Source organism: Hemitrygon akajei, chromosome 3 (genome assembly GCF_048418815.1).
Source record: "Hemitrygon akajei chromosome 3, sHemAka1.3, whole genome shotgun sequence".
NCBI lineage: Eukaryota > Metazoa > Chordata > Chondrichthyes > Myliobatiformes > Dasyatidae > Hemitrygon > Hemitrygon akajei.
Window position 1 is genome coordinate 170,550,990 of NC_133126.1, and position 12,280 is coordinate 170,563,269.

The following is a 12,280-nucleotide window of genomic DNA, read 5'->3' on the forward strand; positions in this document are numbered from 1 at the left end:
CACAGGCAAATCAAAAAACATTTCATCTTTCCTAATTTCATCCCCGGTCAAGAACAAGAGGGATAGGTGCACATTTCAAATGTAGTCAGTTTAAACATTGATCTTCTATCATTATCTTAAAATTAATGGCAAAATATTGGTTTTCGTTCATTTTACCAGATGTGAATGAATGTGTTGAAAGTAACATCTGTTCTTGGAAAAGTAATTCCTATTGTGTCAATACCGAGGGCTCTTTCAACTGCAAATGTCTGAGTGGATACGAAGGAGACAATTGTACAGGTGAGTAACCTGATCTAACAATGTTCTTAGTCACAGAATCAGAGAAAAGTAAAGCATGGATGCAGGCCCTTTGGCCCATCTTGTCCTTGCTGAACCAATTAAACTGCCGAAACCCATCATCCTGTACTGGAAGCATAGCCCTCCATAGCCCTCCATACCTCTACCTGCAATGTTCCTATCCTAACTCCTCTTCAATATAGAAATCAAGCTCACATGCACCACTTGCACTGGTTGCTCATTCCACACACTCACACTTCTTTGATTGAAGAAGTTTCCCCTCATGTTCCCCTTTTTGCCTTTCACTCTTAACCAATGTCTTCCAGTTGTAGTCCCACCCAACCTCAATGGAAAAAGCCTGCTTACGTTTACCCTATCTATTCCCCCCATAATTTTGTATGCCTGTATCGAATCTCCTCTCGGGCTTCTATGCTCTGAGGAATATAGTCCTAACTTATGTAATCTTCCCTTATAACTCAGATCCTTCAGACTCGGCAACATCCTTGTAAATTTTCTCTGTAATCTTTCAACCACATTTACATCTTTCCTGTGGGTAGGTGAGCTGAACTGCACACAATACTCCAAATTTAGCCTCAGCATCATCCTCTAATTCTTCAATATCCCATGCCACCTCCTGTATTCAGTACTTTGTGTTATGAAGTCCAATGTGCCAAAAGCTTTTTTTATGACCCTATCCGCCTTTGATGCTACTTTCAATGAAAGGTGGGCTTGTATTCCCAGATTATTTCAACAAACTCATGAAATGAATTAAAATTGAATTTCAAAATAATACAAAATAAGGTAGCCAGTGCAACTCTTTCTTATTCAGCCCTTAATGGCTTTGGATGATTGGAGAGATGCGTCTTGATGTGGCCTGTGTAGGAACTGCAGACTCTTCCACTGACGGACCAGGATATAGGTGGTGTCAAAATTTTCTTTCCAGTGATCACTGAGGATTATTGTGTTCTCTCTTAACCATATAACAATTACAGCACGGAAACAGGCCATCTCAGCCCTTCTAGTCCGTGCTGAATGCTTACTCTCACCTAGTCGCACTGACCTGTACTCAGCCCGTAATCCTCCATTCCTTTTCCTGTCCATATACCTATACTATTTTTTCTTAAATGTCAAAATCGAACCTGCCTCTACCACTTCTACTGGAAGCTCGTTCCACACAGCTACCACTCTCTGAGTAAAGAAGTTCCCCCTCGTGTTACCCCTAAATTTTTGCCCCTTAATTCTTGGTTTATGGTTCTCAGTGCTTTCCAGAATGTCTCTTCTCGAGTTTTCATCCATGCATGACTCCAGCCTCTGTACCATTCAAATCATTTTTTCTCCTTTATATCTATTGATTGATGTTCATAATGCATTTCCTGTCCTTCCCATCTATAAAACTCCTCTTATTTACCCCTTGATCATGACCCCACTAAGGAGCACCAGGCCATTGTCTCCTATACCATCACCAACCTTATCAGCTCTGGGGATCTCCCATCCACTGCCACCAACCTCATAGTTCCCACACCCCGCACTTCCCGTTTCTACCTCCTACCCAAGATCCACAAACCTGCCTGTCCAGGTAGACCTATTGCCTCAGCTTGCTCCTGCCCCACTGAACTCATTTCTGCATACCCTGACACTGTCTTATCCCAGTTGTTCAATCTCTTCCCACCTATGTTCCTGACACTTCTCATGGTTTGAATTTTTTCAATGATTTTAAGTTCCCTGGCCCCCTCCGTCTTCTTTTCACCATGGACGTCCAGTCCCTATATACCTCCATCCCCCACCGAGATGGTCTCAAAGCTCTTCGCTTTTTTTTGGATTCCAGACCTGACCAATTCCCCTCTACCACCACTCTCCTCCGTCTAGCGGAATTAGTTCTTACTCTCAACAATTTCTCCTTTGGCTCCTCCCACTTCCTCCAAACCAAGGGTGTAGCCTTGGGCACCCGTATGGGTCCCAGTTATGCCTGCCTTTTTGTTGGCTTTGTGGAACAGTCCATGTTCCAAGTCTATACCGGTATCCATCCCCCTCTTTTCCTTCGCTACATCGACGACTGCATTGGCGCTGCCTCTTGCACGTATGCTGAGCTCGTCGACTTCATTAACTTTGCCTCCAACTTTCACCCTGCCCTCAAATTTACCTGGTCCATTTCCGACACCTCCCTCCCCTTTCTTGATCTTTCTGTCTCCATTTCTGGAGACGGCCTATCTACTGATATCTACTATAAGCCTACAGACTCTCACAGCTACTTGGTCTATTCCTCTACCCACCCTGTCTCTTGCAAAAGGCTATCCCCTTCTCACAATTCCTCCGTCTCCACCGAATCTGCTCTCAAGATGAGACTTTTCATTCCAGGACGAAGGAGATGTCTTCCTTTTTTAAACAAAGGGGCTTCCCTTCGTCCACCATCACTCTGCTCTCAAACGCATCTCTCCCATTTCCCGCACATCTGCCCTCACCCCATCCACCCGCCACCCCACTCAGGATAGGGTTCCCCTTGTCCTTACCTACCACCCCACCAGCCTCCAGGTCGAACGTATAATTCTCCGTAACTTCCGCCACCTCCAACGGGATCCCACTACCAAATACATTTTTTCTCTCCCCCCCCCCCCCCCGCCGCTTTTCGCAGGGATCGTTCCCTATGCGACTCCCTTGTCCATTCATCCCCCCCATCCCTTCCCTACGATCTCCCTCCTGGCACTTATCCTTGTAAACGGAACAAGTGCTACACCTGCCCTTACACTTCCTCCCTCACCACAATTCAGGGCCCCAGACAGTCCTTCCAGGTGAGGCGACACTTCACCTGTGAGTCGGCTGGTGTGGTATACTGCGTCTGGTGCTCCCGGTGTGGCCTTTTATATATTGGTGAGACCCAACGCAGACTGGGAGACCGTTTCGCTGAGCACCTATGCTCAGCCCGCCAGAAAAAGCAGGATCTCCCAGTGGCCACACATTTTAATTCCACGTCCCATTCCCATTCCCATTCTGATATGTCTATCCATGGCCTCCTCTACTGTCAAAATGAATCCAAACTCAGGTTGGAGGAACAACACCTTATATACCGGCTGGGTAGCCTCCAACCTGATGGCATGAACATTGACTTCTCTAAATTCCGTTAATGCCCCTCCTCCCCTTCTTACACCATCCCTGACATATTTAGTTGTTTGCCTGATCTCCATCTCCCTCTGGTGCTTCCCCCCCACCTCCTTTCTTTTTCCTGAGGCCTCCTGTCCCATGATTCTTTCCCTTCTCCAGCTCTGTATCACTTTCACCAATCACCTTTCCAGCTCTTAGCTTCATCCCACCCCCTCCGGTCTTCTCCTGTCATTTCGCATTTCCCCCTCCCCCCACTACTTTCAAATCTCTTACTATCTTTCCTTTCGGTTAGTCCTGACGAAGGGTCTCAGCCCGAAACGTCGACAGCGCTTCTCCCTATAGATGCTGCCTGGCCTGCTGTGTTCTACCAGCATTTTGTGTGTGTTGTTATAAAAGTTTCTGTTCATTTGGTCCTTTGAATCCCACTATAATCCCCACTGCTAGAGTGGCCTGAGGATCTTGCACTTCTTCAAAGAACAGACAAAGTTGTCTCTTTCCACTGCAATTTACATCACCTTATTTGGACCTGGTCTGAAGATGAACACCTTCACCTTTGCCTCCATTTTCACCTTCCAGGTTACATACTGTTCTAATGGGAACACACAGAGGTCCTGGCTAAGATGGCCTTTTGAAACATAGTTAACAAAATCCAGAATCTGCTGTTGTTCATATCTTACTCTTTCAACAATGCCTGTATCAGTTTTCACGTTATTCAGTGTAATCACGGAGTGACTCAATTTAAAACTATCCTGAATTTCAGGAAGAGCTTCTTCCCCTCCGCTACCAGATTTCTTAATGGACAATGAACCCATGAACACTATCTAACTATTTTTTCCTGTTATTTTTCCTCTCTTTTTGCACTACTTATTTAATAAAATGAATATATATTTCTTCTTGTAATTTATAGTTTCTATCATTATGTGTTGCAATGTACTGCTGCCACAAAGCAACAAATTTTCATCATATGCCAGTGATATTATACCTGATTCTGATACTGAAACATCAGCTGCTTTTTCCACTCCACAGATGCTGCCTGGCCTGCTGAGTTCCTCTAACAATTTGTTGCTCTGGATTTACTGCATCTGTAGAACCTCTTCTGTTTATATGTCGTCTGTAATTCTGTTAGAGTAAAATGAAACATTTTCTATTTGGTTTCTTCTTTCAGATGTGGATGAATGTCTTGACAGTAACATCTGCTCTTGGAAAAGCAATTCCTATTGTGTCAATACTGTGGGCTCTTACAACTGCACATGTCGGAATGGATATGCAGGACTCAATTGCACAGGTGAGCATCATATTGAAATAGTGTACAGCCCCTGCAGAAGAATTAATTTTGTTTCAGCAAATGATCACATTTGTCCTTACACTGATTAAATTGACAACAATTGTCATCTGATGTAAAATGTTTAGACCTATATACACAAAAGTTGGTTAACAATACTTTCATCAAAAAGGTAATTCAGTATGAGTACAAAAGCTGGTAAATATAGAGCTAAAAATTAAAACTCGACAGTAGGCACTGTTGGCGAAACCTCATTTATTTACTGAAGCTCCCTTCACAAGGCACACAGTTGAAGTGCTTCACTTATCTCTGTGCTGTCTCTACTATTGCTTCCACATTGGATGCTCTAAGGCAAATTATGACTTTATGAATAGGCTTAATTATTGGTGGGGGATATTCAAAGTGACCATTATGCTAAACTGAATCGTGTTCTGTACTAAACCACATAGATCCAGGCAAAAACACTGTTTCCACTCGAACCTCTGTTCCAATACATCCCGTATCCTATCTCACATTAGACAAAAGGCAGTGTACCTTGCATCATGAAGTCATCTATTATGTGTTCAACGGCAATTTACAGGGCACCAGAAAGTAAAACTTGTAGTGTGTTCTCTTGGTGATTGCCAAACAACGGTTTGGATTTGGGGATATCACTGCAGTTGAGAAATCACCAAAGCAAGGTACCAGTCGAGCAGACATTATAAACAATATATATGAGGGCAGGAAAATATTGTGGATCCAAACCTGTAGATTCTTCTCTAATTCTTGTGAAACCCAGAAGCAAAATATGGCAGTATTTGCTCCTCTTCAGTGTTTACTGTTTTCAGCTTTATCCCTTGTAATCATTGACTGATTCTCAGTGGAAGGTCTCCTGATGACATGAAGCTCTGCTGTAGGTGGTGTAATTAAGATCTCAACATGCAAGGAGCAGAATACACACTCTGGGCTTAATTCACTGCATAATAATGCAGGAAATCTGTCCACTGATCACAAGCAAAACAGAATATGTTTCAGCTGTCCAAATTTCATCCCTGATCAAGAACAAGAGGGACAGGTTCACATTTTAAATGTAAACATTGATCTTCTATCATTATCTTGAAATTAACATCAATATGTTGTTTCTCATTTATTTCTTATAATGTGAATGAATGTGTTGAAAGTAACATCTGTTCTTGGAAAAGTAATTCTCATTGTGTCAATACCGAGGGCTCTTTCAACTGCACATGTCTGAGTGGATATGAAGGAGACTATTGTATAGGTGAGGAACCTAATGTAACAATTCTCTTAGTCATAACATCATTGAAATTTACAGCACAGAAGTAAGTCTGTTGGCTGAGCTGGCTTTTGCAAAAATTTCCACAGATACTCAACTCTCTGGTGAAATAAATTCCTCCTCATCTCTATTGTAAAAGGACATCCTAAACTGAATAGAAAGGCTGGCTCTGTTTTAGGAGTCAAACTCGATGCATTAGAGGCTGTGGTAGAACAAAGGACCCCACAGAAAATCCTAGAAATTCCGGAAAATGTTTCTCACCCTCTGTAAGCCAACATGGCTGAACAGAGGAGCACTTTTAGTAATCAATAAGACACCTGGGCTGCTCCAAAGAGTGCTAATGAAGCCATTCTCACCCTCAGAAATAGGCTTTGTGATGAGTCAACCTATATTGGGGAAGTGATGACCCCTCCTTTTAGAGTATTTGTGATAACTTATTTTTTATTCTTTCTACCTCTCTTCTAACATTTATATCTGTGCATGTGTAATTGTGCTGTGACGCTGTAATTTTCTTTGGGATCGATAAATTATCCATCTATCTATCTATTCTGAGGTTGTGTTCTCTGTTAATAGACTCTCCCACCATAGGAAACATTCTCTCCACATCCACTCTCTCAAGGCCTTTCACTATTTGATAGTGAGGTTTCAATGAGGTCATCCCTCATTCTTCTGAAATCCTGTCAATACAGGCCCACAACCAACAAAATCTCTTCATATGATCAACCATTCAATCAAGGAATCATTTTCAACAACCTCCTTTGAACCCGCTCCACTTTCAGCACATCCCTTCTGAGATATGAGAAAGAAAACGGCCTCACAGTAATCCAAGTGAGGTTTCACTGGTGCTTTGCAAAGAATCAGCATTATATCCTTGAATGCCTTAAGTTTGAAATGAATGAATATTGAAATTTCTCCAATGTCTTGCTAACTTAGAGGAAATGTACACGGATCGGAGAAAGTCTGGATGCATAGGAATTGCTTTGCAGATGGTGATTAGCATCGAATCATCTGACTGATTAGTTTTGGTTTCTGTTCTTCTCATTTTAGGTCAGATACATCCCAAGATCAAATTCACATACTTTCAGCTCAGACTCTCCAGTTTTTGCAATGCCAGAGCTAACAGTAATTTTGGATTTAACTCCAGTGAAATCCAGACACTGCATTTGGCAATATTTACTCCTGTTCAGTATTTACTGTTTTCATCTTTATCCCTTGTAACCGTTGACTGATTCTCAGTGCTAACATCCCTCATGACATTCAGCTCTGTTGTAGGTGGTGTAATTGAGATCTCAACATGCAAGAAGCAGCAGCAGAATACACAGTCTGGATTTAATTAAATTTAATTTAATTTAATTATGATAATGCAGGAAGTCTGACCACTGATAACAGGCAAAGCAAAAAACATTTCATCTTTCCACGTTTCATTCACGGTCAAGAACAACAGGGATAGGTTCACATTTTAAATGTAGTGATCAATGTAAATATTGATCTCCTATCAATATGTTGAAAGTAATGGCAAAATATTGGTTTTCGTTCATTTTACCAGATGTGAATGAATGTGTTGAAAGTAACATCTGTTCTTGGAAAAGTAATTCCTATTGTGTCAATACCGAGGGCTCTTTCAACTGCGAATGTCTGAGTGGATACGAAGGAGACAATTGTACAGGTGAGTAACCTGATCTAACAATGTTCTTAGTCACAGAATCAGAGAAAAGTAAAGCATGGATGCAGGCCCTTTGGCCCATCTTGTCCTTGCTGAACCAATTAAACTGCCGAAACCCATCATCCTGTACTGGAAGCATAGCCCTCCATAGCCCTCCATACCTCTACCTGCAATGTTCCTATCCTAACTCCTCTTCAATATAGAAATCAAGCTCACATGCACCACTTGCACTGGTTGCTCATTCCACACACTCACACTTCTTTGATTGAAGAAGTTTCCCCTCATGTTCCCCTTTTTGCCTTTCACTCTTAACCAATGTCTTCCAGTTGTAGTCCCACCCAACCTCAATGGAAAAAGCCTGCTTACGTTTACCCTATCTATTCCCCCCATAATTTTGTATGCCTGTATCGAATCTCCTCTCGGGCTTCTATGCTCTGAGGAATATAGTCCTAACTTATGTAATCTTCCCTTATAACTCAGATCCTTCAGACTCGGCAACATCCTTGTAAATTTTCTCTGTAATCTTTCAACCACATTTACATCTTTCCTGTGGGTAGGTGAGCTGAACTGCACACAATACTCCAAATTTAGCCTCAGCATCATCCTCTAATTCTTCAATATCCCATGCCACCTCCTGTATTCAGTACTTTGTGTTATGAAGTCCAATGTGCCAAAAGCTTTTTTTATGACCCTATCCGCCTTTGATGCTACTTTCAATGAAAGGTGGGCTTGTATTCCCAGATTATTTCAACAAACTCATGAAATGAATTAAAATTGAATTTCAAAATAATACAAAATAAGGTAGCCAGTGCAACTCTTTCTTATTCAGCCCTTAATGGCTTTGGATGATTGGAGAGATGCGTCTTGATGTGGCCTGTGTAGGAACTGCAGACTCTTCCACTGACGGACCAGGATATAGGTGGTGTCAAAATTTTCTTTCCAGTGATCACTGAGGATTATTGTGTTCTCTCTTAACCATATAACAATTACAGCACGGAAACAGGCCATCTCAGCCCTTCTAGTCCGTGCTGAATGCTTACTCTCACCTAGTCGCACTGACCTGTACTCAGCCCGTAATCCTCCATTCCTTTTCCTGTCCATATACCTATACTATTTTTTCTTAAATGTCAAAATCGAACCTGCCTCTACCACTTCTACTGGAAGCTCGTTCCACACAGCTACCACTCTCTGAGTAAAGAAGTTCCCCCTCGTGTTACCCCTAAATTTTTGCCCCTTAATTCTTGGTTTATGGTTCTCAGTGCTTTCCAGAATGTCTCTTCTCGAGTTTTCATCCATGCATGACTCCAGCCTCTGTACCATTCAAATCATTTTTTCTCCTTTATATCTATTGATTGATGTTCATAATGCATTTCCTGTCCTTCCCATCTATAAAACTCCTCTTATTTACCCCTTGATCATGACCCCACTAAGGAGCACCAGGCCATTGTCTCCTATACCATCACCAACCTTATCAGCTCTGGGGATCTCCCATCCACTGCCACCAACCTCATAGTTCCCACACCCCGCACTTCCCATTTCTACCTCCTACCCAAGATCCACAAACCTGCCTGTCCAGGTAGACCTATTGCCTCAGCTTGCTCCTGCCCCACTGAACTCATTTCTGCATACCCTGACACTGTCTTATCCCAGTTGTTCAATCTCTTCCCACCTATGTTCCTGACACTTCTCATGGTTTGAATTTTTTCAATGATTTTAAGTTCCCTGGCCCCCTCCGTCTTCTTTTCACCATGGACGTCCAGTCCCTATATACCTCCATCCCCCACCGAGATGGTCTCGAAGCTCTTCGCTTTTTTTTGGATTCCAGACCTGACCAATTCCCCTCTACCACCGCTCTCCTCCGTCTAGCGGAATTAGTTCTTACTCTCAACAATTTCTCCTTTGGCTCCTCCCACTTCCTCCAAACCAAGGGTGTAGCCTTGGGCACCCGTATGGGTCCCAGTTATGCCTGCCTTTTTGTTGGCTTTGTGGAACAGTCCATGTTCCAAGTCTATACCGGTATCCATCCCCCTCTTTTCCTTCGCTACATCGACGACTGCATTGGCGCTGCCTCTTGCACGTATGCTGAGCTCGTCGACTTCATTAACTTTGCCTCCAACTTTCACCCTGCCCTCAAATTTACCTGGTCCATTTCCGACACCTCCCTCCCCTTTCTTGATCTTTCTGTCTCCATTTCTGGAGACGGCCTATCTACTGATATCTACTATAAGCCTACAGACTCTCACAGCTACTTGGTCTATTCCTCTACCCACCCTGTCTCTTGCAAAAGGCTATCCCCTTCTCACAATTCCTCCGTCTCCACCGAATCTGCTCTCAAGATGAGACTTTTCATTCCAGGACGAAGGAGATGTCTTCCTTTTTTAAACAAAGGGGCTTCCCTTCGTCCACCATCACTCTGCTCTCAAATGCATCTCTCCCATTTCCCGCACATCTGCCCTCACCCCATCCACCCGCCACCCCACTCAGGATAGGGTTCCCCTTGTCCTTACCTACCACCCCACCAGCCTCCAGGTCGAACGTATAATTCTCCGTAACTTCCGCCACCTCCAACGGGATCCCACTACCAAATACATTTTTTCTCTCCCCCCCCCCCCCCCCGCTTTTCGCAGGGATCGTTCCCTATGCGACTCCCTTGTCCATTCATCCCCCCCATCCCTTCCCTACGATCTCCCTCCTGGCACTTATCCTTGTAAACGGAACAAGTGCTACACCTGCCCTTACACTTCCTCCCTCACCACAATTCAGGGCCCCAGACAGTCCTTCCAGGTGAGGCGACACTTCACCTGTGAGTCGGCTGGTGTGGTATACTGCGTCTGGTGCTCCCGGTGTGGCCTTTTATATATTGGTGAGACCCAACGCAGACTGGGAGACCGTTTCGCTGAGCACCTATGCTCAGCCCGCCAGAAAAAGCAGGATCTCCCAGTGGCCACACATTTTAATTCCACGTCCCATTCCCATTCCCATTCTGATATGTCTATCCATGGCCTCCTCTACTGTCAAAATGAATCCAAACTCAGGTTGGAGGAACAACACCTTATATACCGGCTGGGTAGCCTCCAACCTGATGGCATGAACATTGACTTCTCTAAATTCCGTTAATGCCCCTCCTCCCCTTCTTACACCATCCCTGACATATTTAGTTGTTTGCCTGATCTCCATCTCCCTCTGGTGCTTCCCCCCCACCTCCTTTCTTTTTCCTGAGGCCTCCTGTCCCATGATTCTTTCCCTTCTCCAGCTCTGTATCACTTTCACCAATCACCTTTCCAGCTCTTAGCTTCATCCCACCCCCTCCGGTCTTCTCCTGTCATTTCGCATTTCCCCCTCCCCCCACTACTTTCAAATCTCTTACTATCTTTCCTTTCGGTTAGTCCTGACGAAGGGTCTCAGCCCGAAACGTCGACAGCGCTTCTCCCTATAGATGCTGCCTGGCCTGCTGTGTTCTACCAGCATTTTGTGTGTGTTGTTATAAAAGTTTCTGTTCATTTGGTCCTTTGAATCCCACTATAATCCCCACTGCTAGAGTGGCCTGAGGATCTTGCACTTCTTCAAAGAACAGACAAAGTTGTCTCTTTCCACTGCAATTTACATCACCTTATTTGGACCTGGTCTGAAGATGAACACCTTCACCTTTGCCTCCATTTTCACCTTCCAGGTTACATACTGTTCTAATGGGAACACACAGAGGTCCTGGCTAAGATGGCCTTTTGAAACATAGTTAACAAAATCCAGAATCTGCTGTTGTTCATATCTTACTCTTTCAACAATGCCTGTATCAGTTTTCACGTTATTCAGTGTAATCACGGAGTGACTCAATTTAAAACTATCCTGAATTTCAGGAAGAGCTTCTTCCCCTCCGCTACCAGATTTCTTAATGGACAATGAACCCATGAACACTATCTAACTATTTTTTCCTGTTATTTTTCCTCTCTTTTTGCACTACTTATTTAATAAAATGAATATATATTTCTTCTTGTAATTTATAGTTTCTATCATTATGTGTTGCAATGTACTGCTGCCACAAAGCAACAAATTTTCATCATATGCCAGTGATATTATACCTGATTCTGATACTGAAACATCAGCTGCTTTTTCCACTCCACAGATGCTGCCTGGCCTGCTGAGTTCCTCTAACAATTTGTTGCTCTGGATTTACTGCATCTGTAGAACCTCTTCTGTTTATATGTCGTCTGTAATTCTGTTAGAGTAAAATGAAACATTTTCTATTTGGTTTCTTCTTTCAGATGTGGATGAATGTCTTGACAGTAACATCTGCTCTTGGAAAAGCAATTCCTATTGTGTCAATACTGTGGGCTCTTACAACTGCACATGTCGGAATGGATATGCAGGACTCAATTGCACAGGTGAGCATCATATTGAAATAGTGTACAGCCCCTGCAGAAGAATTAATTTTGTTTCAGCAAATGATCACATTTGTCCTTACACTGATTAAATTGACAACAATTGTCATCTGATGTAAAATGTTTAGACCTATATACACAAAAGTTGGTTAACAATACTTTCATCAAAAAGGTAATTCAGTATGAGTACAAAAGCTGGTAAATATAGAGCTAAAAATTAAAACTCGACAGTAGGCACTGTTGGCGAAACCTCATTTATTTACTGAAGCTCCCTTCACAAGGCACACAGTTGAAGTGCTTCACTTATCTCTGTG

At 43.1% G+C, this 12,280-nt stretch overlaps 1 protein-coding gene across 1 annotated transcript in view; it reads left to right on the forward strand.

The window, feature by feature from the left end:
• The window catches only part of LOC140724598 (uncharacterized), a 234,717-nt gene that overhangs the window by 32,375 nt on the left and 190,062 nt on the right, over positions 1–12,280 (forward strand). The window contains exons 14-17 of the mRNA XM_073039023.1: positions 160–279; positions 4,538–4,657; positions 7,474–7,593; positions 11,850–11,969. Of these exons, the coding sequence (XP_072895124.1) occupies positions 160–279; positions 4,538–4,657; positions 7,474–7,593; positions 11,850–11,969 (480 nt within the window). The remainder of the gene's footprint in view (positions 1–159; positions 280–4,537; positions 4,658–7,473; positions 7,594–11,849; positions 11,970–12,280) is intronic.